At 46.5% G+C, this 27,674-nt stretch overlaps 2 protein-coding genes across 16 annotated transcripts in view; one reads left to right on the forward strand and one right to left on the reverse strand.

The window, feature by feature from the left end:
• On the reverse strand, positions 1-27,094 carry TMEM86A (transmembrane protein 86A). Of its 15 annotated transcripts, XM_053981505.1 has the most exons (8): positions 25,676-27,094; positions 24,886-24,984; positions 24,468-24,535; positions 24,051-24,199; positions 23,838-23,931; positions 11,366-11,437; positions 9,713-9,977; positions 1-6,192 (listed from the first exon to the last, which is right to left on the reverse strand). In XM_053981505.1, exons 6-8 carry the CDS (start codon positions 11,375-11,377, stop codon positions 5,765-5,767), a joined length of 705 nt encoding a protein of 234 aa, XP_053837480.1. In that variant the 5' UTR covers positions 11,378-11,437; positions 23,838-23,931; positions 24,051-24,199; positions 24,468-24,535; positions 24,886-24,984; positions 25,676-27,094; the 3' UTR covers positions 1-5,764. The 15 variants fall into 15 exon arrangements, 9 of the variants coding, with proteins under 9 accessions (XP_053837480.1, XP_053837481.1, XP_053837484.1 ...); XM_053981506.1 differs by lacking the exon at positions 24,468-24,535; XM_053981509.1 differs by lacking the exon at positions 24,051-24,199.
• SPTY2D1 (SPT2 chromatin protein domain containing 1) overlaps positions 25,004-27,674 on the forward strand; it is a 49,986-nt gene continuing 47,315 nt past the window's right edge. Inside the window, exon 1 of the mRNA XM_053981501.1 lies at positions 25,004-25,477. Within this exon, the coding sequence (XP_053837476.1) occupies positions 25,283-25,477 (195 nt within the window). The 5' untranslated portion in view covers positions 25,004-25,282. The remainder of the gene's footprint in view (positions 25,478-27,674) is intronic.

Consider the following 27,674-nt stretch of genomic DNA (forward strand, 5'->3'; position numbering starts at 1 on the left):
TGCACAGTAAAAATACTGAGTAAATTAGTATTTTCAATTGCTGTTACACACAGAAGAAATGAGAAAAAAAATTACATTCCAAACAAAGAATAGTAAAATCAGCATAAAAATGTGTTAAGAAAAGATCCCAGATCAAGTGGCTGTACTATGTGGTGACCTTTACAATCACAGTAAATAAAGTAAGTGCTAGAGACTTTCAGACATGGCAAAGTGCTTGACTCCCCAGAGGAGAGCAGCTGCTTCAGTCACATTTTCAATGCACTCTGCCTGGAATGTGTGGGAGGGGGCTGGAGCAAGAGACTCACACAGGTCCAAGACATAGACATTAGTGTTCAGGACAGACCAGCCACTCTGCATTCTCAGTCAGGCAGAACTGCCACTTACCTGGTGGCATTGGCTTTCTCCTTCCTTGGGTTGTTTTTTGGTTTTGTTTTTGGATCTCTTTTTGTGGTTTTGGGGTTTTCTTCTTGTTTTTGTTGTTGCTTTCTGGTTTTTGAGTTTAATTTACAAAGCTTCAGGTTCTGCTGGCCTGACCCTGCCAGTACCATAGGCTTGGAGCAAGCCTCCCCAGCTGAATTAGGAGCCTGCACCAACAGGGTCTAGATAAAAAATGTTTGTAGTGATTCAGCACCATCGCCCAATGGGCTGGTTTTGGTTCCTTGCTTTTCTCCTGTCAGGAAAAGTTGTCTTTTATTTCCTTATGCGCTGTCTTTTGACTGATCCAAACTGGCCCAGTCATGCTCCCATTGAAGTCTTGGTGGCTCAACACCTGCATCTTGTGCTTCAGCCTCACTTTTGAGCCATCACACCACTCCAGTAGCTCACTCAACAGCAGCATAGTGTCAGCACAGAAACAATACAGACCACAGAAATTTTGGCATTCCTGCCAACTGGCCACTTTTTCTTCATTTGTAGTCTGTCTAGAATAGTGTATTTTTATTCTTTACAGTAAGAGCAAAAATAAATTTTCTCCAAACTAAGAAAATGAAAACCCATCAAATATTTTAAAGAAACCATAAAAAATTGCATTGTGTTTGCTTCTGAGTTCATACTAAGATTTTACTGCAGCTGCTTCAAAATAATGGTTCATTTCACATGTACACAGCTCACATTCCTTGGTGTGTAATTCCTTGCCTTCATTTGTGTTTGTACAGCAGCTAGTGCTACAAAAACCAGGTAGTTTCTAGCTGTGGCCCAGATTTAGATCAATGAACAGTGGCATTTTTATCCTAGTTGAGAACATGGTGATGGTTGAGAGCTGTATTTCTAGATCAACTTTTGTTCTGGGCCATGGGACTGGTGGTACATGCACTTCCTTTGATACAAAACCCACTGTTTCCTTCATTTGGATGAAAAAAGGGAATTCAAGAAGGATGTGCCGACCTTATTGATTCTATCAAGGCTTTCTCTCTCTGCTGTTTTTAAAGCCAGTGAAACTTACAATAAGAGAAATTAAACATCCCTTTGAAAGTTGTCTCATGAAACCCAGCTGACCTTCTGCAGACTGAAGGTTGAATAGAATGATTTCATTTTCTGTTCCAGCTTTTTTCAAAAGCCACAGCAGACTGTGAGGCACTCTGTTTTGGCTGGATTATATTTACTCCAGCTAAGAGTGAGAGACAAGACCAGACTGCAAAAGTTGGATGCAAGGTTCACATCTAAGAATTTGGTCAAGGCTTTTAGAAGAACTAAAAATCATTTGCAAAACTGAAATTAGAGAGTTCAGATTTTTAAGCTAAACCTCCCACAGAGTTCAAGTGTAGCTGAGCCCATCCTGTTAACCAGCATGAATAAATATTTTGCAGTCTTTTTCTATCTGATGCAAATTGAAAAGGCAGTCACACATTCTATGTTTTAAGAGAAGTCCTGCAGATCCCTAAAAGCAATTTTAACATTAAAGTTGTATAATACTTGTGACTTACATAGCACTTGACATCTTCAAAGTTCTGTATGAGCATCAATCCTCATGTTATCCTTGTGAGGTAGGTATGGGGTAATATCTCCATTTTAGAATGGGGTGAGGGCCTGGTCCCCTGCTGGGATAACTTGGCATTGCACTGGTCCTCGTACACCACATGTGGACCTGACCCCAGAAAATTTAAGTGATTCACCCAAGGCCACACAAGAAGTGAGCATGGATAAAAGGCAGGAGAACTACCCAGGAGGATTTCTGTCATGAGAAGTCAGCAACTTCCTATCCTCTTCCAATAACACAGTTATGATGCCTCTGCTTAAAAGATGCCCTGTCTGCATTCAGAAACCAAGCAAAGAGAAAGAGGCATCTGCCACTAAGCTCTACAGTTGCTGTTTGCTTTGATCTGCTTCTCCAGAACAGCTTCCAAAAATACCACAATAGCAAGATGAAAATGCAGGTGTTAGTATCAACCTACAGGACTGGAAAACTTTGAAGAGCCACTAAAAACTGCCAAGCTCCTCCTGGGAATTTTATAAACTTGTCTAAAAATATATTAATCACCTCCACTGATGACAACATGAAACCTTCAAGCAATCTACTCAAAAGCCATGTTAGAGTAATCCTTAAACCAATCAGTCTTACAGATGCCTCAGTATGGAGGAGTAGGAAGCCAGGTATCCAGCACAGAGTAAGAGTAAAGCTTAAAGTTAAAATCCTCTGGCTTTGTTCTTCTTGAGCTGCTGTTTCTACAAGCATCACCCTGTGACACAGCATTACTAGCACTTAAAAACAAGTTGCAATTAACACTGCTTCCCTGACTGACCCTGAGAGTTCTGTGCAAGGAGGATCTGCCTACAGAAAGAGGCTGAAGTAAATGTGCTGCATCTTTTATATGTCCAATTAAAGAGCCAAAGGACCTCCAAGACGGTGATAACTACAGAAAGTAACCAAACCACGTGTGTAAGCTCAAGTGACCATAGACAGGTTTGCAGAAGGATGTTTGGATATAGCAGTGTGAAAAGAAAGCCTCCGTACTTAGCAACAAAAGGAGCTGCTGCTGCTGGGGCCAGGAACACTACAGCACTTGGAAGGCTTCATTCCCTCTGTAACATTCCTGGGCCAAAGACTGGGTGCTTCTCAAGAACTGTACTCCTGAAAAGGAGAAGAATGGATTTGACCTAAATTTTACAGGGCAAAGAGACAACAGGAGGGTCCACAAAGGCAGCCCCACAGACAGTAACGCCATTTGTCACATATGAACACCACTTCATTTTTTGCTCTATTTCAAAGTGAAGATTGCCCTCGCTGGGGTTGAGGGAACAGTTTTAATCCCAGGAAAAGTTATTTAACAGACTGCCAGCAACTGCTTAGTGCTTCTCAGGATTTAGGCATCTCAAAATTGTGTCAGATCACAGTCCACAGCAGCTGGTCTCTTCCCAGCAGGAAGAGCCTCCAGGAAAATGGTCTCATTCAAGTAACAGGGATTAGAAAGGGGAATGCAGAGCCAGAGAGAGATTTTGAAGATTAAGAGCCGTTGCCAGCAAACCTCCAAACCAACGAGAACTCTCCTTTGTATGCTGAGGGCTCTGCCTTATGTTCCCAGGAAGGCTGAAGCTGTTGCAGCAGGGGATGGAGCCAGTGTGACTGGCCAATATGTCCCAGCCAGGTCACTCCAGGTGACCTGTTCCAGGACAGCAAGGGAACAACAGCCCACTTGGGCTGCACAAGTTTTGCTGTCCCACCCAGAGACCTCTGCCACCAGAAACTGCACCTCTGATGGCCAGTGGAGAGGAGAGGCCTCCTAATAACACATCAAGTCTCTTCTGCAGGTATCCAGTGGCTGATGGTACAGCAGGACAGCAAAGCAAGCTAAGAAGAAAAAGCAAACAGAAAAGCAACTCAGCTATTTTTAAGCAGTTCAAGACTACTCGTTTCTAGAGAGGAGAAAAAAGAGAATCAAAACTCAAGACTTTTAAATAAAGCTTACTTTATCACACAAACATTTCCCTCAAAGCAAAGGGAAGCTCAGGATGTGGGGAGCTCCTCTGAAGAACTGCCAGCTAAGGACTGAGTGTGCTGACCCATGCCAAGGAGCTGGGATTCAAAGACTGCAATGTGCTATCTGCTCACATGCTGGGAGGATGTTGGGGTTCACCTCAAATGCTTAGACTTCCTCTCAGCTGGGTCACTTTGTTGCAGGAGGAGATTTGCAAACAGCCAAACTGAGTAACAGCAGGTGACATCTGCAGAGAGCTACACTGCAGGGTTCAATCTGTGGCCAGGACATAAGCAATGCTGAAGAATGAAAATGGTGTATGGCTCTAAATTCCCCTGGCTGTTTACTCCAGGCAGGCCCCCATGCGCCAGTGAATGAATACTGACAGTATTACATAACAGCATTAAAGGGAAGGGATTACAGGGGCTGTGCTACCTACAGTGCTTTCCCTCTCCATAATGCAGCTGACCTTTCTGATCCCTGTCTGAAAAGCAGCAGATGCCCCCATGGGGTCAGGATGGCTAACCCAGATTTCTGTAATACTGGCTGCAATTGCACTGATGGAGAAGTCGTGGGGAGGCAATGCCTATTCCCTGCCAGGCACACCAGGTGAGGCTGGAGAGGAGCAGGAGACCCACTCAGCACCTCTCAACAAAAGGAAAAAGCTAGCAGGGTTCTATATGAGTTCATGTGAGTTTGAGAAGGAAGTGCCAGGCGTGTTGAACACAAAAGACAGAAGCTCTGCTGAAAAGGGGCTTTCTGACAAAAAAAAGAAGTGGTGCAAAGAGGATTGTTTTTCACCAGCTGGCAAAATGTGGCAATCTACATCCAAAATCAGGGCCATGATCACAGGAAATGTTCACACAAAGGTTTAAGATACTGCAGGCAGCAGTACTAAAAGTATTACTGAAAGTGCTACTAAAACTTAATGTGTACACGGGTACATCACTTGTTAGAACATTGGAGAAAAAAGGCATAAAGATTAGATGCCTGTCTGCCATAGTAAGGATAATTAGGACATACAATAAGTAAGACAATGACTAAGTTCTGTTTTAAAAATCAAAGTTCCTTGTGTGCCCATTCCATCTCACTGGCAGCTGCAGGCACTGTGTAACTGCGTGCACATGGAGAGGGAGAACACCTGATATCCCACCAAATTCCTGCTCTTTACAGTTCTGCCGCAGGCAGCAATGCTGACCTGCACCTAGAGACCTGCCCTGGAGTAGTAAGCACTGCAATCAAAGCACACAGCACTGCCAGCACACCTCCCACTCTGTGCCCTCAGCTTGGGGTTCTGCTTTCATGCTGGTTCTGCTGGCCATTGACTCCAGAGCTCAGCTCCTAGCTGGATATGCTGTTTTTATTCTCCCTCCAAGCTTCCTTTCAGTGGAGGAATAGCTCCAGTTTGCATACTGTAATGCGCAAAATAGACAAACATTGGTTAAATTAATTTTTACCTATGACTTTAGCAGACATCTGTGCCTGTCTGCCTACAGTTGAGAGCAAGCCTTTTAGCACAGTGCATGGCCAAACCTCCTTTCCACCAGCCCTCCTCTTCCCAGACATTCAGCATCAATTTCAAGACTCACAAGTAAAATGCACTTCCAAGGAGGAAAAGTTGAATGAGTAACTACTGCAGGGACAGTCTAAGCTTTCTGATATGGACTCCACACTGAAGTAAGCTGTATTCAGAGAAAGCCAACGAAAAGAATGTAATTCCCAAAGGTAATGCTTCAAAGAAGCAAAATCAACATCACCAGTGTGCCTAGAGAAATGGAGATCTCTCTCAGGGGTGAATGCAGCTACAGCACCTGAGATATAACCCATGTGTTCACAGACTATTGGCACTCCACCTAGCTCCTCTTCCTGAAGTCCTCCTCATCTCTGGTCTCCACGGCCGACAGTGCAATCAGCATTTGGGCCGCATAGTAGGTGGCCATGATGATGACGCGTGAGTAGGGCACGGGGAAGCAGAACTTGTTGAGCGCGATGGTGAGGTCCGACACCATGAAGAGCATGGCACCCACGCAGGCTGACAGCTTGGTCCACGTCCACAGGTCATTGCACAGCTGCACACCCGCCACCGCCCGCCAGCCCATGAAGCCGATCAGGGCTATGTAGACGGCCACCAGGTAGGTGAATGGACCCGAGAGGTAGGAGTACAGGAAGGCATAGCAGGAACTGGAAACAACACCCATCAGTAAGCCGGCTTTGAGGTGCAAAGGCTTCATGCCAAAGGCTGAAGAGTACAGGATATGTGTGATGGCGAACATCAGCAGACCTGGAGAGAGGGATTGACACAGAAGGTGTGACCTTTCATCAGTGACTGGCAGTCAGTAGCAGAAGAAAACATTCCTTCCAGTGTTACCTACCGCTAACACTGCCAGTGATAACCATACTGACCATTTTCCCATCTGTACATGGGAGATAGCATCAAGTCTCCAACCTAAATAAAAACCCCAGCACAAATACAGCTGCAGAAAAGTACAGCTGTGCTGTGACAAAAGCCTTTCTGCTGAGAAGCTGGGTGGAACTAAGCTGCTGGAGAATTAATTGATCTTGTTTTTCAGGTAGCTCCTCTTCCCCAGCTTTGGGTGGAAGGTTGGGAGCAAAGCAGACCAAAGACAACCCCCTCTAACTATCCATAATGTTTTGATCATAGGTCACATGTGGAACAAGAAGACTGGAACCACAGCAGTGTAGGAACAAAACATGACAAAAGACACTAATCCCTCTGAACCCTGACACAAAGCTTGCCTGTATTTAGCCAGAAACCCAAAGGCACTTGAGGACTAAATCTGGCTACTTCTCCATCTCTGCCCGTAGCTGGGAGAAACCTCAGCTGGAAAGAAGCAGCTGGCATATTTCAGGGACTGCACCAATGTGATCTGCCAACAATTTTATGGCTATTTGCAAGATTCAGATGAACCTTACCAGGAATCAGTCAGGGAAAATAAAATGCCGTCTTCCCTTTGAAGTGCAACACCGCTGAGAAATGCCAGATGTGGGTGTTGGAAGGTGTTGCCCATATGTTATTAACTTGTCACTAATCCATTTGACAAAAATATGTCCCAGTGTGTTGGTATAGCTGCTGCCTCCAAGCTGTCGTGACAACTGTAGATAATGGGGCACAAACAGAGCCCAGCTCCTTGGGTCTTCTGGTTCCCAGACACACACATGGTGCAGCTGCAGGCTCTCCTACTTTATCCTGGCAGGGTTATTAGAGGAACTGGAAGTTTTCATGCAATTGTAAAGCATGAAATGGAGAAAAGGATCTGGGAAGCTGAGTCCTCCAGCAGGACACTTGTTCACATTTAACATGTGATGCTCTGGTGTAAAGGGCAGTCACAAAAACCTGCAGCTGGGAGATGTTGCTTCATCCTACTAGTCTTGTTGAGGCAATCAAGGAAGAAGTGGAAGTACCTCCCTGCCTTTGGGGAAGACCAGATCAGACACCCACTGAGAGTTCAGCCATGGTGGGATGAGAAGGAAATCCACAAGAGGGAGGGGGCTGGTGGGATCTGTTTTGCAGGGTGAGGCTAAAGAAAATGGACAGCGTGAAGGGGAAAGAAGAGAAGCACAAAGGAGGACAACGAGAAGCTGATGTTTCACAGAGCTATTGCACCTCGTGGACAGAACACTGAAGGAACTGAGAAGAGATTTAGGACAAGAGCTTTTTATAGGGTTATAGTGGAAGAAAGATTAGAGCCCAGAGAGGTGGTAAGGAGAAGAAGGATATGTCGTCCCAGCAGTGAGCAATGTTTTTTCCTTCAGTGTCATTATATGGAGCATTCTGCAACAGGGAACTGAAGAATGTGTTGTCCTTCATGCAGGCATCTGGCAGTGAGAAAGAGGAGGAGGAGAGGACAGGATGCGGCAGGCAAAGAGCCTGGAAAGGCAGGAGGAGTTTCGCGATATGTGGTGAGGCTGGTCACAAACAAGGGAGTCAGCTCTCAGGTTTACTCATTCAACACCCACAAATCAAGCCAGGAAATGGGGAAACCTGTGATGGCTGCACAGGGAAGGGAGTGCACGTCTCTTGTATTTCTCCACATTTAGCTTGGTCCTCTCAACCACATGAAGGAGATCAGCCCTTTTCTCCCACTTTCTTCCTCTGGGTTTCCTCAGGCTGGCAATAAGGCCTTTTTGCTAGTCCCTGTCTTCTTCACCAAATGCATAAATTGTTTCTAAGTGCCTGCTATCAAAGGAGGTGGATATTAACACTGTAAAGTATCTTCTACATTCAGTAAGACAGTAGTCAGAAAATAATGCATTATTAGTGGACTGAAACAGCAAAAATTAAAAAAAGTCAAGTGTGCCAGGAGTAGGTTCCCAGGCTCTCACTTCTATATAAAATAATGAACAAATGTCCTTTTATAAACTCATTGTCTTAAAAGCTTTTCAAATGAGCCCAGTTTCCAAGCCTTTTCAGTCCAAAAACTGCAGAAATTGAACAGAATGTACATTTTCATCCAGTCTTTCTCTTCTCTCCTCAAACTTCAAATTCCCACACCTGATCATGTCAAAAATATTGTCAGTTGTCAGCAGATAAGTTTTAATTAGGAGAAAATACATTTTGCAGGCAAAATGAAGGATGGAGTAGTGCACCTTACCTACTTATATCTGAAATATATACCCCAACTTTTAATGGGATGAGGATAAGCTCTTGGGAAGCAGGATTAAAACCAGATTCAGAGCATTTGGCCTTTCAGATCTGGCACTACACACACTTCCTTCTCATAAAGAAAGAGCTTGTGGGAATCCTACAATAAAACTAAATACTAACCTCATGAGAGACAGGAAAAAATAAGCCTTTGATTTTCAGAGCTGACAACAGCACAAGTCAAGAAAGTTCCCTTATCACATTTTCCAGTGGGACAGTTACAGCAGCCAGTTAATGGTGGGTGTTATGTGCAATCCTGACGCTGCTTAAATTAACTTCAGAAACCCCACCAGTCAGTTCAGTGAATAACTCAATTGCTGCTGATTTCTTTTGACAGTCCAAGGCCAGGGAGAGAGTTGCTGCAGGCAGGTTCAACGTGGCTTTAAATGATTAATCTGAATCATTATGTTCCAGTCTGCAAACTAGCAAAATAAACCAAGCTCATTTTACTGTGAGAGATGTGGATCTTTCTGTAGAGAAGACCAACCACTGAGGTAAGGTTTGTCCTTGACTGACCATCATTTAAATGTTTTGCAAAACAGACATGTCTTGTACAACAGGCTGCATGATTCACACTGATGAACCTGCAAGCAGGACAAGATTCCTGCTGCTTTGGTTTCTGTCATCCACTTAATGCCTCCCCCAGGCTATGGGCTTGTCTATCAAAACATAAATGTCCTCTCCACCTGTTCTCCACCAAGGAGCTGTGCACAGTATGTTCCATCCCCAGTCCTCACAGCAAAGGGCTGACATATCTCCCTGCAGAGAGATAGGAGGTAAATACTTCGCATAGCCTCATGGGAACTGATGAGTGCCATGAGCATTTCCTTCTCTTCCCCAGGGATTCTGGCATGCCACCTTCTCAACTCCAGCCAGCCCAGATGCTGTGACACATGCCAGAAAACCTAACCTGACCCAATTACCTCTCTAACCTCAAGAGAAGCTCAAGAGAAAGATTCATCCATTATGTGCTTCCTCTAACCATGATGGATTTTAGTCAAGGGATGAGTGCTTCCCAGCACCCAGGGCTTAAGCTGTACATGAATAAACAAAACATGTGGGCCAGCAACTCATAACTAAATAAAGAAGGCAACAGCTGGGCACTGTGGCATCCCTTTAGGACTGACACTGTACTCACCATGAATGAAGTAGCCCTGCTCCTGCCAGATGAGAAAGGCGTCTCCTACTGCCGAGAATATGAGTCCTGCTAGGATGCGGCTGGCACTCCGGTGTGACACTAAGAAGTTAATCCCATGAGCCAGAAGGAAAACCCACAGGCAAAAGATGGGTAAACATTTAATGAGGGCACTGAACCAGGAGGGGCTGGAAGTTGGCAGCCAGAGGACAAAATAGACACAAGTGGCTTTAAAGAAGGGGACCAGTTTGGGGCCTTCACTCTTCACCTAAAAAAAAAACAAACGTTAAAAAACAAATTAATAAGATCATCAGAAGCATCAGTGGAATAAATTTCATAACAGAACTGGCTCCTTCCCTTTGAAAGTTGCTCTTCCATATACTGTCAGCTGACAGTGTTCCTACCCCAAGAAACACTGGTTGACTTGACCACAATCCTCTGCCTAGACCTTTGTGAACCTCTCTGCTGAAAACACTTCTCAGTTGGCAGGATGGCCTTTGAGTGCTGGATTTCGAGGAAGTTTTAGAACCTTTTCTCTTTATTTGTTCCACTGAAAATATTCAGGCCATTAGTCAAACTCCTCCAGTGCTCCTTGTCACCTATATTGTGTTTAAGCTAATCTTAAAGGTGCAAAACTTATTTCTGGTCTAAACAAATGAATGGGGATACGATCATCATAAAGTCACCCCAGGACACCTTTTATACACCTTTCCAGGAGCTGTGAAAATACTGAATGCCCAGATATATCCCAGCAGCAAACAAGCCAGTAAAGGCACAAATCTTCTCTCCCATTTTCACAAATCCTCCTGCTTAGCCAGTTGCAGATCACCCTGAGGTACAACCTCTCTCCCAACCCATTCTTTCCCCTGCCCTGTAGCCTCATGCCTGGAGCTTGCTGTTGGCATCACGAGCGACAAAACCCAACACATCAACCTCTCAGGTGAGGATGCCACTTCCTCAGCTGACTCATACTAACATCAACCTCGTGTGGCTTTGTTCTAGCAATAATCTAATAATACAGTACCATATTGCAGGAAATGTTTTGACTCAGGGCTCTACTGTACACAAAAAATGCAGAACGAGCACTTGGTTACTCATAACAAAACCACAGCAGGGCACAGAGCTGTGGGCTTCACAAGCTGGGTCTGCTCTTGACAAACACTTAGCTGAGACCACCTCTGCACAGTGATACACATTGTGTTCACCTGCCCTCCTGCCACATTTCTGTATTTCAGGGCAGGTGGGTAAAACTCCATGTGAGAAACAAAGCTATGATTTTATTTTCTGCTGGAGAAGAGCCAAGGGCCAAAACAAGGAGCAAAGGAAAGGACTGTAACTGCTTCCATGCCTGCCTGAGCTATGTCCTAGAGTCTTACAGGAGGCCTGTTTTCTCTTGCACCTAAGGCACTGTAACCCCCTGAGCTCCCCTGCAAGCAAGGGTTCACCCTCAGTCTTCTCATTTCTTTGGTCAAGCAAGATTTATTTCCTACATATCATAACAACTTCCCACTGCTCATGGCCAAAGTACACTGAGGCCTCCTGCACTGGAGGAGGATATGGGGGAAAATTTAGAGGCATCCAAACTGATTTCACACTGTGAAGTCCAACTTGTCTTTGGGGTTTTTTTTTTCCCAAATAACTTGACCCTTTTCTTACTTCCTGCATCATGGGACATTGTTATGACCAGTGTTCATCTTCCTTTGATGCAGAATGCCTTGGTGCAGATACCTAGAACAGATGAAGATTGCACAGGAAATATTCCATGCTTACAGTGATCAGGTGATAAAGCCTAATCTCATAAAAAATCAGGATCTTTTATGGGCACAAGCAAATGGAGTCAGGTGGAGTTGGAAGACAGAGGCAGAGGCAGTGGAGGGCATTTTCACATGCAGTATCTTAAAAGGGAATGCAATTTCTGAAGCAGCGAGGCTATAAATAAAGGGCATCCCAAGAAGACAGTGCCATCAAAATTTTTCTCACATCTGATGGAAATTTCCCCAGCATATCAGCAGTTTCTTGGCAGTAAGGTATTTCATCATACATTATTCATAGGCTATTGCCAACACAATTTTTAAACACTCCATTAAACAACCAGGCTACACAATTCCCTAACAAAAGGATATCAGCAAGCCGTTAACTTTCTTGTATTACATGGGGAGCCATTGTTACTCCTCTACTTAGGCTGTCGAAATTAATCACCATTTACCACTCCTTGTCTGCATTCCCTGGGAAAATTCTGGCAGCACATAGCAAATGAATTTGAATTAAATGTCATAAAAACCTATGTAGTCTCCTTGCAGTACTGGGGTTGCCTGGGAACTATCAAGTATTGTAGGGGAAAGAGTGCACAGACAGAAGCATACAGGAGAGTATTTGGTTTAGTAAACATGGTAGGTTTTATTTAATACTTCATATTAACAGAAAAACACCTGCTAGGAGCAGTTACAATTACCATCACTGCTTGCCCTCCCCTGTGTGCACACATAATGAGATAGTTTTTAATTACACTTGTCATTTTCCCAGGAACCTTGCCTTACTGAAGCTAAGATAAAAACTTGTGCAGAATAATTATGTTTGCTTGGTAACCTTAAAATTACCTTTTCTCACTATCTGAATGTGGATTTTGCAAGCCCAGACAGCTTTATTTTAGAATAATGATTTGTATTATTTACATCCTAATAATAATTGAGGAATTTTTCATGCATAAGAGTTACAGCACTCTCATGTAAGAATGACTTCATACTTCTAGAAGGGCTACAGGCTTCTCGTCATTGACACTTTATTTCTTAACACTTCTTCTCCAAGTATACTTCAGATGAGTTATTTCCAACCATGCCCTTGCCTATCATGGAATGCTGCAGCTCACTGGAGCCCCTTTTATGGCTCTGACCAAGATGAGGGCCTCATGAGTGGCACTGGAAATACTTTGGAAAAGTTCTCCAAGAAAAACTGAGGCAACCAGAGGGTGAGGGAGGATCATCCTCTGTTTGGCGATGTGGCTGAGGCTTGGAAAGGGGTGATGGGGCAATTTGCCACCTGAAGGACAAGCCAAGACTGGTATTGGAAAACCATGTACCAACATGACTGGAAGCTATGGCTTGAGGAAAGCCAAGCACATAATCCATGATGGGACTTGCTGCACCACAGAGAATGGGAACATTATTTCTTGTCTGTGTGGATAAATTGGATTAAACCACCCATCTCCTTTGTCCCTATGTCTCAGAGCCAGAATGTGAGATGGGTCTGCACCATGGGGCTGGAAAAGGAAGCACTTGATGGAGGTGACAAGACCTTTTTTGCTAATGTGTGTGATTGTCATGGCTTTAAGCTGGGTTTTGCCATTTTGTTACAAATTCTATTGCATTTTTCTTCCCAAATCTTTTCTCCTACCACTGCTAATTTACTTGGTGCTGAAATGCAGTACAGAAAATGTCTTGAATGCAAAAACAAGGCAGTATTTCCAACATTTTAATTTCTAAACTGAGCATAGTTTGGGGCTTTTTCTCAACTACTATGGCTACTAAGTTACTCAGAGTCTTTAAAAACTAGTTTAAACTGCTATAAAGCCACTATCTCCATATTTGTAGAATTACAGTAGAAATATTATTTATTAAGTTATCTGTATCCAATCAAATCCAGTGAAGCCCTCCAAGACTTGGGCAGACTAAGAGGAAGTTGTGTCTTGACTCTCACCAAGAGACTTTATGTCAGATAATCTCCAGAGGTCCCTTGCAATCCCAACCATTCTGTGATCTTCAAATAGAACATGGTACTGGCACTTGCAGCTTTCTAGAGGCTTGGGGCTTGGATATCCACTTTCTAGGTGTTCACAGGTTTACAGGATCCCTTCTTGTTTTGTCTGTACTCATTCTGCTCCAGTTTGACATATTGCTGTATCTAGCCTGTTCTGACCACTGCAGGCACATAACCAAGCCAAAAAAATTTACACCTGGTTCCTCTACTCCAGAATAAGCCCCATCCACAGAGGAACAGCTACACTCATAAGACAGTGCTTTGATTTTCTTTAACATTTTGGAGCCAATTGTCTGTATCTATTTCACAAGTGGGAAAGCAAATCCAGCTGCCACAGGGAAGGAGATATCTTGGTCCTGAGGTACAGAAGAACATCAGAAGCTTGTTGCACAGTTGGACAGAGTTCATTGTTCTTAAGCCTTGCACTGGTCCCAGAAAACAATTTGGAATATCAGCTAATGCTCTTCTCTCTGCAAAGCCCCCTAAATCAGCCTGCAATGAAAATGAGTATACAAACACCAGCTGAGTGCCAGCCTGCTGTGGGGATATGGCTCACACCCACTGGGCTGCAAAGTGTGGCTTTCCAGGAAAAGTGCTGTAAAAATAATACCCCAGCCATTCCACTGAGCAACACTTGAGCACAACTGTGTGCATTGGCCAAAAAAGCTGGGCTGTTGTCCTCCACCCAGCCCTCCCATCAGGCTTGTACCATTTTGTGTCTGAGCTGCTCCTCCTGGCTTTTGGCATTTAGCATTGTGGATCCTGCCTTGGTTCTCCCCTACTGTGACAATAGCTCCCACCCCCAGTTGTGTGCCAATAAATATTTATTTGGCTTTGTTGCCACATTTGCTGCCACTGCAAGCCCATGGCCCTTGTTTCTCACTGCCCAGAATATGTGGCTCTCTGCAAGGCTCTCCAGCTCTGCTCTCCTGCAGAGCAAACATGCTCCTGGGGGACAACCGATTGCCTATTGCCATTTGTCAAGGAAGGTAGTGGCTTGTACATGTCCCAGGTTGCTCCTGAATAAAATTCTGAAAATAAGTGCTTGTTATGGAGGGTGGTGAGGAGTTACTGAATCAGCCAGTCAACCTGCCTGAAATACTGTGTTGGTGCAACATATTTTTGCAATTAATAGGAGACTTTATGTTTGTGTTGGAGATGCCAAGGGCCAAGCATCCAAGGCAGATGGCTCCTGAACAGGCTCCACATGCTGCAGGATATTTAGGGTGATAGATAAATCCTCCTCCCCTCAAGTGAAGACAACACTGTAGAGGCTGCATCTAAAACAGATTTGTGAAATAGCAAATAAATCACCCAGAAGATGGTACGTGTTTTGCATGTGGGAGAAGTTGCATGCTTAAAATCCTGTCTTCACCATGCTTATGCCATGCAATGAGTTTTGCCACGACTTTATTGCAGCTTCTGGCACTCCCCAGCTCAACTCAGGGCCTCTGTTTCTCCCACAAGGGTAATGCAGTGAAACTCAGCTCATGCTCAGCTGTTCAGTCAGACCTGTTTGCAGGGGGTCAAAAAATCATGGATTTGTCTGACAGGAGCCTCTGTTGTTCAGCACAAGCCAAAAGTAACAGGACTCTGCCCGAACACTTCCAGCCTGCAAAAAGATCATCCTCCCAGCTCAGACACATGAATATCCAAGGCAGCTCTTCCATCCCCAGGGTCTCTTAAACTCTTGCAAAATAGGGCTGATTTGTTGGCTTCCATCATTCCCCCCCTCTACCCCAGCAGTCTGGGTACTCTCTTCCCCACCTCAGTTAAGCAAAGTAAGGTCCAGCTGTACTTCCAAGCTTTGCTTCACAACAGACCAACACCGGGTTGAGAGCTAGAAATACTTGACTTCTTTTTCTTAAGACCAAGATAGGGCTATTTGCCAGAAAAATGTGATTAAGAAATTCGCACAGGCCCTCACTGTTCTTGGGTGGTGAACTCAGCTATATTGGTTCACAAATTCTTGGCACCAGAAAAGTCTCCCTTTGGTGGAGGCACAGAGGAGCAGGCAGTGGGTGAGGATCAATCAAACTGGCATCTAATAAGGGCCCCAGTGCATGGCTGGGCTGCTCCAGACACAGCTGCATGCAGGAAAAGGAACCACAACAAAACTTATTTTCACCACCAAGTCAAAGTGCTACCAGCTTGCAGTCACATTAACACTCAAGCAACTCTCCAGATTAACATAGAGGGGATGAAAACCTGTCAGCACTGAGGGTGCTTCCAGATGAGTGACTGCCCCTCAGATGCACAGAGAAAGGAGGAAATTTGCAGCACGAGGTTCCCTGCAGATGCCTGGCAGCAGGGCAATGTCTGCCTGTGCCAGCCTCTCCCAGGTAGAATGGCAGCTCGAGCCCCCACAGTGAGGCAGCATGCCCAGGCACTGTGGGGCACGGCGCAGCCACCCAGCTGAGCCTCAAAAATGGGCTGGTTTGTGCCAGGAGAGCTGGGGAGCAGTCGTTCAGAGACTCCTTGTGCTGTGGCAGTGGCAGTGACATGAGGTTGCAGACACCACTTCTGCAGTGTAAGTAGAACAGCAGCCTCATCTTGTCATCAGGCGCTTAAGGAAGAATGTAAAACATGCTGGGCGCTGAGCAGCCACACTGACCACACTCACAGGGCTGCTGACGAGGCCAGGCTGTCTCAGCAGCCACTGTGACCTGGGAGCTCTTGGACATGGCAGCTCTCTGCTGCTACATCCATGAGATAAAAAACATGCATCTGCAGACAGCTGGTATGTATAAAATGGGAAACTGGAGTCTTGCCCTCAAGACTCCTTGTAGGAGGCTCTAGAAGTGTGAGGGAACAGTCCCTTAGGAGCCTAAAGTAGATGGAGGAGGTTCTGGAGCCAAGGAAATCACCCCACCACTCAGGGCACTGCTTGTGCCACATATTGCAAGAGGAGCCCACTCCTACTTCTTGCCTTTTAAACCATGACACTGCCCAAAGCTATCTTGAGACAATGGACCACGGTGTTCCCTCCAGCAGTTAAGGAAATTACAGTATCCATAAAAAGTTATCTCCTGTACTGAATAGAATATGAAATTTTTTTAGATTGACTAATGAGGTACACAACAGTGTCTCTGGGATCTTCCTGTACTGCCCAGGACCTACTGCTACCAGGCCAGGTGAAGTCAGGTACTGCTACATCCACCAATACCTTACAAAGTCACTGGGTACCTGCCCTTGGCTTTCTGGGACTGCAGAGAAGCCTTCAAGGTGGTGAAGCCTTTCTTTAGCAGATGTTAACTCATAAAAAATTACAGAGAAATACATTTCACCCTGAAGACTCAGCCTGGAAGTACATATTTTTGCTAGGGTTTGTTTTTGGGGTGTGATTTTGCTTTTTTTCCCATTACCAATCATATGTCCTGTCTACCAGACTGGCACAAGACCACAAGCAGGGCCATTTTAAAAACCTCTTCTTAACCTGCAGTAGTAATGATTGACTCCACATCTGTAGCAATGCTATAGCTGTCAGTTTTGGAGAGTATGGTCAATAATATGACACTGCCAAGCACTAACAATACTAAACTAGTCAAGAATTCAAAAGCCTCTTCAGGCCTTCAGGGGCTGTCATAGACTAGTGCTTTCAGGATAGTTCAATGGCTCTCAGAAATGACAGCAAAAATATAGTATTTGCCTGAAAGCATCTTATCTCAGAGCAAAGATTGCTTTTCCCCCCTGGGATTCCAGATTTTCCTTTTTGTGTAAGCAAGCCTCTCCAAACATTTCCTTTGCTGTAACACTCACAAAAGAACCCCTTGCAGATGCTTAAAAATCTGAACCACAATGGGTCTGTCTTTTCATTTTGTTCATCAGAGATGCAGCGCTGCCACATCAAGGGCACACACCCTTCCTCTTGAGTGAGGTCAGGTGGGGCCATATCCCACTGCTACTCCGGACATCAGGAGGAGGCTCTGAAGCCACAGGGAATTCAGGAGCCAGGTAGCCAGCACTCTGAAATGCACAGCTGGTACCTGTCCCAGGCAATTCCTCTCAGGATGGGAAGGGGCAATTATTTGGCCTGTCACACTAGAATCCAGATAAAAAATTTCTACTGCTTACAGAAAAGTCTCCCCAGCTTATCCTGGGGAGGGCTTCAAGCACTTGTTCTCAGAAGACTCATCATTATTTATATCACACTTCTCTATGACAGGGTGTTCAGATTTCTGTTACTCAGGAAGAAACAGTTTTAGGCAAGCTTAATGTACGAACTGCAAGTCACAGAGCCACAGCAAAAAGCAGCACCCCACTTGCAAGGCCCATTGCTACAGACAAGTGCCACCAACTGACATCTGCCCCCAGAGCTGTGCGGCAAAACGGGAGCCTCTCTCCAGTCTCTGGTGCAGACCCAAAACAAAGTATCCCAGGGAGAGCTGTCAGTTCTTTCCTTGGTCCCTCCAGTACAAGGGCAGGCTGAATCTCCAGGTAATAGCAGAGAGGGATCTGCAGAGAGAGTGCTTTGCTCCCAGGGCTGAAATCCATCTCCAGTATTATTTGCACCCCACAACCCACTGCAACACGTATGTGCTTGTTGGTGGGCCCCAGCCACTCTGTCATTTCACTGTGGCAGTAGGGATGCACAGTAGAATGTGCACCCAGGGAAAATGGGCACTTGGCAAAGCTCTACCCTGGCCCATGCTGCTTTGCCACCAGGGACTGGTATTTGTGAGGGAAGGGAGACCCTTCCAGCCAGAAGCAACCTCTTCAGCAGAACAATGTCATTTTACCTACAATCTGTGGGGAATAATGTGGGTCTAAAGGAAGGGCATTGCAGGCACTGGTGCTGTCACAGCCCTCTGCAGTAACAGCTGAAGAGCCAGTAGTGCAGCCCAGAAGGCAGGTGACACACAACAGGCTGTACAGCCTCACCAGCCATTGCCAAAGACACATCAAGGGTGAAACCGCCTCAGGCATTCAAAAGGCACTTCTGGCTCACACAACACTCCGGTGCACACTTGGCAGAGGTGAAGCTTTTGCAAAAGGAACAGGAAGGAAGAACAAAAACAGGAGGGGAAGGCAGCTGCCAGTGTCTGGGAAAGCTGGCAGTTCTGCACAAGAGACTTTTGCTATATAAATCCTCACAAGGGGCTCCAATAATACCAAATAGGGCTGTGCTGGGAAGCCCAGGAGGGACTCCTCAGCTTGTCTTATGCCTATTAGGAAGCTGAATGAAAAGCTTTACCTCTGTATCATGTCCTGCAGGTTGAAAGCTTCTGAAATACTGATATTAAAGAAAATCAGATGGGAAAAATAGCAATGAATCCTAATAAATATGTGTATTTAGAGAGATGCTGCTGTGATACCTTAAAAAAAGCAGCAGTCCTCCTCAATTTTATCATGGGATCAATATGCTTAAGAGACAGGAGGGTGTTAAGGTCAAAGGATGATAGTAGAGCCACAGATTTTATTTCCAATATCTATTCTTGTGTCAAGATGCTGTGACCCGGATAAGTCAGAATCAGACACAACTTACCTGAAGACAAATTGGATCTTCCCAGCCAGTCTCAACAGATGTGGAGTGGGCAGGTGCAAACACTAACCTGCACAAACACTAACCCACACACTCCCAGGATTCACACTGATACACCAAGGCTGTTATTTGCAAAACCCCTGCTGTAATCCAGCTGCATAAACAAATGCAGACCACACTCACAAATGAGTGTGCAGCTGCTTACCAGGATTATGCCCTTTATATTGAGGGTGCAAATCCAGAGATGCAACCAAGCAAAGTGGAAACTTCAATTAAAACATCATTTAAGTGATAACCTTGTCATCACACTCCTTTTATATCAGGGTTGCAGGGAAAAGCCACAGAACTTACTTACTTCCTCCTGCAATGGAGAGCAAGTCAGCACTGCTATCCATACTCTAACAAAATCAAAGACACAGGCAAACAGGGATACAGTAGCTAAGCCATGGCCTCAGCCCAGTTCTGCTGAAGCCATGGGGGACATGTAAATCTGAGGATCTGTCTTGTGTGCCTAGAATGTGCTGAAAAATGAGCAGCTGGCTTAAGGTCAAACTTGCCTCAGTCTCAAGCAATGATTCAATCAGAGGCTACTTGTGACCAGCAGAAAGGCACTCATTTTGATATGAACAAGAAATTTACTGCCTGATGCCATATCTGCCTCCAAAGCTGGTATCTGGTGAGAAGCAAAACATCAAACTTTACCATTCATTCAAACTTGACAAAAGTCTCAAGGCAAATTCAGTAACAAGGGTTGTCTCATTTTTCTCAGTTTTGGCAAGAACATGTCTTTCAGTAATCTACAGGAATTAGTTTTTGGGAGAAGACTAGCCTGCTGGTAGAAACAAGGCATTTCCACAGGATTGCAGGAAGGTGACTCAAAGGAGCCACTATCCTCACTAACAGGCAGATTTTCAATACAAGAGTCAGCCTTGCAAAACTGACAACGCAACAGACACAAGTTGCATTTATTGAGAAATAAGAGAGAGAAACTGCATCTATGCAACTCTTGAGTCAGAGGCTGCAGTGTGAGCCCCTGGGCCCTGCTGGTATCTGAAATCCTTCCCAGCCCAGCACACCTGAAATCCTCAGGAAAGCTCTTGCCCAGCCCATCTTACTGCTTTTCAGCTCTGGTGGTGTGTAAACACCTACACACAGTTTTCTGCACCGTGTCACGTGGATACTTGTTCACATCCAGCATTATATGGAGGGATGCCCTAGACTGACACATTTGTCACACAGAAACCTGTCATTAGCTGAAATGCTATTTAGATCATGGCAGTATAAGAAATGGATATAGGAAGGGCACAAGTGGGCTAGAAGAAGGAATAACCCTCACCCTCATTTTGTGTATGTTGCAGTAAGCAAAATCTATGTCTCTAGTGTAATGACAAGTATACTGGGCACTGTGTGACATGAAGGACAGTAGAAAAATTAAGTGGTGATATAATAACCACTTGGGCCTCCAGGAGGGAAGGGAGTTATGTAATTAATAGTCTTTTTGTTGTTCAGAAGTTTCCACATGCTAGCAGAAGATGGGTTCCTGATGCCATCTTTTTCTAAGAGTCTAATTTCACTGGAGTTATTATTTCCTCAGCACTGTGAAGTTACCCACAGAGAAGATAACTTTGGCTCTTCTGCTGCACACAGTGTATTTTGGATAGACGTACTTGGACAGGAGAAGAGAACGGAAGAAATGCAGTCCTTTCAGAGGAATTACGTGTAAGTACAGACTTCTGAGCTGCACCCACAATCTTAATGCTCAAAGCACACTTTGAACAACAGACACGTGTGCCTTGAGTGATACACTTGGGTTAATGAAGCCTTTAATCCACAGCACTGCCTGCAGCAGCGATCAGCACTGCCTGCTTAATGCTCCCTCCCTGGAACTGGGAAGAGAGTGAGAGAAGCCTGCACTTTGCATGCTCCACTAGCCCACCCTCCTCTAGCAACAGATACAGCAAAGAATGTCAATGTCACAGCAAGAATGCGCAAGTTCAGTCTGAAAAAATAAATCATGGCATGTAACACTATGCTTGGGCTTTAGCTGGCATAAATCAGGACAGCTTTTTCGTCAACAGGACCAAAGCTTTTAGGCTTCTTCCAAAAGGTGGGACTGACATAAATGTTACTAAGATCCAGCTAAGCTTTGCTAAGGTGATGATTCCCTCCCTTTCTTCAGTGAGCTCAGATGCTTAGAAATATTTTCTATCTTTCATTTACATTGGCTTGGTTTTTATAGTAGTGCCATATTTCCATAATTGTCTATGCAGTATATAAATGTGCATGTCTACAAGCCTCCTGCATAATAAAATCTGAATTTATGATGCATTTAAGTAATGGGGGAAATTACAATGAAAGCATCAACGTTGCATAGAAACAGAGAACAAGCAAAATAAACCATAAGAGTTACTTCTAACTTAGATGGTTGCTAACATTTCACTCATTAATGTAGAAATAATACATCCTCTCTGTAAGAAGCAAAGGCTGAAATAGTTCCAGTGTGATCTGGCTTTCTTGTTTTCAGCAGAAGTTTGAGGATTACAGAGCACCCTTCCTAATAATAAACCTTTAAAACTATGCTTCGACCTACTACTGCTACAATTGCCCACAGTGCAGAATATCTAAGCAACATGATTTACATCAGGTTTCCATACCCATCTGGATCAGTGTGGTTTGGCCTCTGTTCAGAAACATCCAGTCCTCCAGCCCTATTCCATATTTCTTGCTGGGGAGTATCTTTCAAGACTGTACCTTTCACGTATTTTGTCCAGTTTTTGCAAGTCACTTTTATGCTCTGTCCCAGTGACATCCTGCATCTTTCCCGAGGGCTGACAAGGGCTGCTCTCAGGAGGGTGCTGCTACTTCCCACCCAGAAGGGACAAGGCTGAGGGCTCCACTTCCTTCAGGCAGTCAAAACAACATATCCTTTCCCAACCCAGCTATCTCTGTTTAAAGATGCAAACAGACCAGAGGACAAAAGGGAAGGGATGGGGATTGTTAAGATATGGATTCTGGGCAATAATCTTTCCCAAAGAGTGTTTCACCTGTCTCCCAAACATAGGGCTGTGCTGGGTTGAGTACAAGTCAGGTGTGGAGGGAATGTTGTAGGGATGAGAGGCCCTAGTTCCAAAAGACACACTGATATAATCTATAACTTCCCCCCAAAGAGATCTACCCTCAGCCAATTAATATCTGAATTTCCCATGCCCTGTTTTCCTCGAAGTGCTGTGAAGCCCTACAGTAAGTTTAGTCCTAACTTTAGGGACAAAATAGGGTTCCTTGGAGTAAGGAGCATTATGTAAATGTCAGAATGACTGCATGTCTCCGGGCTCATCTCCTGCACACTTGTGGCTCCTGCAATCATGGTGCCTGCTTGGCAGAAAGGTCCTTAGGGCAAGAGCTATCTCCCACAAGCTCATACTAAAAACCACTTAGACAACAGTGTTGGGTGTGGGGGGAGCTGGACAAAAATCACTAATAAGTGCTCTTTTATTAAGGTGGGACCAGTGATGACTGAACAAAAATGGAATTAAATCATTCCAAAAATGGAATTTGCTTCATATCCATGAAGCAAACATGCTATTTATCAATACTGTTCTTCTACTGCAGGCTCTCAGCCCACATGGCTTTATGCAGAAAAAACAGCTCTTAATCAGAGCAGTATCAAGAACAACAATAACAATTTTGAAGCAGGACACTCCTGCTTGCCTAGCAGAGTAAGCAGTGAAAGCTTCCCTCCAAGGTGACTTCCAACCAGAGTGAGCATCGCTCACCAGATGGAACAGGAGAGCAGACAAATGCATCTTCCCTGCCACTGCCCAGCACCATGCAAGTCTAGACTCTAACATCAGCAGGACTCAAGAGCTTTATCCCAACTGAAGACCTGGCACAATATGTTAAAAGGTACTTTGGCATCAGACTTGTTTATTTGTGGGCATGCTCCCCGCTAAGCACGTATGAACTGTGCAGCATCAGAGACCACAGCCTGATGAGCTCTGCACAATGCTGTGGTCTCTCTGTGTGTACTGGGTGGACATTCCAAGCCCTCCAGGCAATGATGCACACCTGGCAGCCAGCACATACAAGCAGTCCTGGCTTGGTCCTCTCCATGGACTGTGCCTCCTTGCGTGGTTCCTTCCCGCTATCAGTTGTACAGCAGACTTAAGAGCTCATGGGTTTTAACTCTTGTTACAAGAGTGTCCTAAGGAAGGAAAGAGGGGGAGATGCAGGAGAGCAGGTTGTGTGTAAGCAGCCAGGGCTATGTGTTTCAGTACTGTACAAAGGCCATCATTTTGAGAGCAACAAGAAAAATCCTGAAAACTCTCAGATGCATTCTTCTGGTGTTCTCCCCACTGAGGCTGATGCTGCAGTGTGCTGAGAGAGGACATACACTACAGACAAATCAATTCCTCTGGCTAATTTGATTATGCCTCAGGTGCTGCCTCTCCAGAGAATCTTCCCATCATGTCATGGCAGCGATATCCATGCTGGCTCCAAGGACCCTGAGCAAAGGCAGTGCAGCACAGAGATAAGGGCTGGGGCCCAAGGCAAGCACCCAGCTGTGGCCAGACCGATGGCCACTGCCCTTCCCTTCAGCAAGAGACTTGCTGAAGGAAGCCCACCAGCTGTAGAGCCATCCTGCTCCTCACCCCTAACCGTGCAAGGGCCACACCACACTCCTGGGCAGCACAGACTGCTGTGTGACACCGATTCCAGCCGCCCTTCCGGGCCGTGGGACAGCCAGCATGGGGCAGCACCATGCCCTCCTTCAGAGCAACAGTGACGTGACAACCACTGACAAAGAGGTGCAAAAAATTGCTCCTCAGAACACTGAAGGCTTGCAGCTCTTTTCTTTGTGAGCTGTGTGAAGGATCAGTCGCCCTCCCCTCTCACCTCCACAGCAATGGCAAATAGCTGCAGCTCTGGTCACAGCTCCCGGTCTTATCATCCCTCCAGCTCCCCATAGCTTCACACCTGCATTATTTGCCTTTGGAGAAGTAAATTGGTCACATGTCAGGCATACAGCCAGAGCAGAAATCTGCTTTGTTATATGTCAAAAGGGCAAGTGAGAAAATAAGGTTTTTTTCATTTTCCCCCTGAGTTTACCTTCCTAAAGTCTTCCAGTCTGAACTCTGTATGCCCTTCCCAGCACGTACTCGTGCTTTAGTAATTTGCCTCAAAACTTGGTTGAAACAACACTCTGCAAGACCACCCTGGATGCACTATCCCAACAACCAAGTACTGCCTTCTGCAAACTGTGAAACAAATCCTGTCAGTTTCTGAGCCATTCCAGTACTGGCCCAACATGAGATTTTACTTCCAAGATACACAATTCACTATAACCAAAAGCATTACTGAAGGACAAATTTAGTTTATGGCACAGAAGCACAAAGATACCAAACCTTTTTAACTATTTTGGAAAACCATCCAAAAAAAAGTTTGGCAGCACAAAGTTATAATTTCCAAGCTACTTCCCTCTGTCTCTAGAGATAAAAGTCATCCCCAGGCTGCTGATGAACTTACCAGGTACATGGTAGTAACTGGGGGAAAAGTCATCCAAAGTATCAGACAATACAGCCTGCAGTGCAGAACTGGCAAAGCAATTTAAAAGTTTTGAATGCCAGCTTTGTGAGTTAAGATCAGGACAAGATTTCTACCTGCCAGAGAGTATGCAATAGCCTGGCCCTTAACCAAAGTATTTCAAAACAAGATGAGAATGGATCCACAGGGAACAAGGATATCAGCAGTAGTTGTTCAGTGCTGCAGCAAAGCACGAGGAAACTTTCCCACCAACAGTTATCCTTACAGCATGTGTTAAATCTGCTGGGGTATTCCAACAAATCCCTTTCTAGAAAGGGGAACATGCAAAGCAGCATGTCTAACAGTGAAGCGTCTCTGCTGTTCTGGCAGTTCTTTCAGCATTGAAACAGCCCCTGCTCACCTGCAGGGGCAGCTCCTCGTATTGCTGGCACAAGCCACAGCTCCTTCAGTTACCAGCTTGGTTTCATCAATCCAAGAGTTCTACTGCACACATCACCTACTGAGAGGAACAGCAGCGAGTTGCTACCTTATTGCTGGTTACGTTAATTAAGCATCGTGACACGTGAAACAGGCAGGTGACACCAATCCCAGTCTCACGTCATTAGGTGGTGGAAGCGCCAGACTGACTTGCAGACAAGACGAGGTCTCAGCGAAAGGTCACCCAACCCGTGGTAAGGTCTGCCCCAAACGGGGGTCAACACACGCCTCAGCCTAAACCAGGACCTGGACAGCAAAACACCTCCGGATGGTGTGGCAGAGGTGCCTGCGAGAGCAAGGGAGGCCGCGGGGACAGGAGGATGCTGCCGGCCACTGCCGCGACGCGAGCCCAGGGCATCTGGTGCAGCTCCGCTCTGAGCACATGCAGTGCACGGTGCACGCAGAACAGATATACCGTGGATGTTTTTAAAAACACGCATGACAAGAGGAGGACGCAGCGGAGAGCCGCCGGGGCAGGCGCACCGCTGGAGCAACAGCTGCCGGGGGAGGCCGGGGTGAGCATCGCGGGGATCGGGGGTGGCCGCCAGTGGTCGGGCTCCCGGCAGCAGGAGGAGAGGAGCGCCCGCCGCGCTCGGGGACAGCGCCCGGGGAGCGGGTGAGAGGGCACCGGCCGGGAGCGGGGACAGCGGTCGGGAGCTCGTGGGAAGGGGCGCGGGCCCCGCCGCCCCACCCGCCGCGCGGCCCGCACTCACCACAGTGACGGGGGACACCATGTTGGCGGCGGCGGGGCGCGCGCTGCTGCTGTCGTGGCCGTCGCTGTCGGCGCTGCGACCGCTGCCCAGCCCGCTGCCCTGCCTGCCGGGGCGCTTTTTTAGGCGGCGCTGACGTCACAGGAGAGGGGCCCCCGCGGCGAATGCGCTGCGGGGAGAAGGAGGGGGCGGCCCCGGGCCCGCCCGGGCGGGCGGCGCCGATCGGAGCGGGCGGCCCTGTCCCCGGACCTGGGCCCGCTGCCGGGAGGGCGAGTGCCTCGCTCGGCCCCGGCTACGGCGGTGTCAGCGGCACCTCCGCTTCCCGGCTGGGCACCCTTCGCAGCCGGTGGCGGCCGGGCCGTACCGCTGCCCCTCCTCGGGGGTGGTCGCAGTGGGCGGCGGCGGGGCTATGCCGAGCCCTGGGAGCACCGGGGCCGCTCCGCTCCCTGCCCCAGGGCAGCGGCGGCCCCTTGAGCAGCGCGGGTTCCCCGGCGGCGGCCGAGGGGCGCCAGGGCCGGCCCAGTGCCCGTTCCCCCAGGGGTCCCGCCGGCAGCGTCTCGCGGGTGCGGAGCCCCGGGCCGGGCACACGGGGCGGGACCGCGTCCTTCGCTCCCGCGCTCAGCCGCGCTGGCACCGGCCGTACCAGGCGCTGGGCGGGTGCAGCGCACCGTTCAGCCCTCGCTGTCTCTTAGACCCATCCCGTCTCGGCTCCGCGCTCCACACACCTGCTCCCCTGCCTGTGCCCGCACACCCCAGCCCCGGCCTCTCTCCTCCCTTCCCTAACTGTGGCTTCCCGCCTGCCGTCTTTCACATCCCTATTTCTTGCACAGTCCCCTGCGGCCTTCCACTCTTTCTCCTCCACCTTGAGTCTCCACCACCCCATGTTGCCATTTTTTTTTTTCCGTTTCAGGGGCTTCTCTCATTTCAGAGTTACCCTCCTAACACTTCCCATCATCTCCATCTTAAGACCACAGGTCCTTAGCAAACCCTCTCCCTTGCAGGGCTCGCTGTACTTTTGAGCCCTGTTCCTGCTGCCAATGGCTGGTAATGGCTCCTGTGCCCCCCCCCCAGGACCGGGTCCCTCGCAGCTTACATCCCCATCCTTCTGCCAAGGCCATTCAGAGGCTGCAAAAATGTTGGTGTTGGCACAAAGACAAGGCAAAGAACATTTAATGTGGGATACGGGAGAGTGGGATGCATCAGCTCAGACTTACTCAAGTGACCTGGGAGTATCTTTAATTTGTTTTTACTTGAGGATTAATATTTAAGGATGCAAGAAGCCACTTCATGTGTAATAGGATCTTGCTCGCAAGTTTCACTTCATGACAAAACAAACAGGTACTTATATAGTTGATGATTAAGTAATTTGCTATTTGCAGTCATGTTCAGTACCTATCACATTGAGGGAACGCTTCTATAAAGCAAAAAAAAAAAAAAAAAAAAAAAAAAAAAAAAAAAAAAAAATCAGTGCAGTTCTTTTGCAGTCTTTGTGCAATAGATTGGTATCACATTTCTGAGGAAAAAATGTGTATGAACAGCAGTCCCAAGGTCCCACATGGGCAGCACAATTCCTGTCAGTAGAGACGTGTAAATAGAGAAGGCAGTGTTTGGCCCACCACCATCTGATGGCACCAGGATGGACACTGCAACTTTTCCTAATCACATCCTAATCCAAGAGGGTTTTCTGCCCAAAAAAAAAAAAGACCCTGCAACTCTGCACTATCAGAGGCATTGCAATGCAATCTGTGCTAGGTAAACCTCAGTCAAATGAAAGCAAATTGTTCTCTGTAAAACAAAGATCTGGGTGGCCACAGCCAGGGGATTGAGTGCTGATATTACAATTTCAGTTAAAATAGTTCATAGGGCAATAGCAATTCTATTAAGCAAAAAGAGGAAAAGCTTTCCCATTTGGGGGAAAGGTAGGTGAACTAAAGAAGGGGAAGAAATTTCTAACCTTTTCAGGATAATGACTTTGCCCTTCTGATATCAAGGTCCCTAGCAG

This window comes from Vidua macroura, chromosome 6, assembly GCF_024509145.1.
Source record: "Vidua macroura isolate BioBank_ID:100142 chromosome 6, ASM2450914v1, whole genome shotgun sequence".
In the NCBI taxonomy this organism is placed as follows: domain Eukaryota; kingdom Metazoa; phylum Chordata; class Aves; order Passeriformes; family Viduidae; genus Vidua; species Vidua macroura.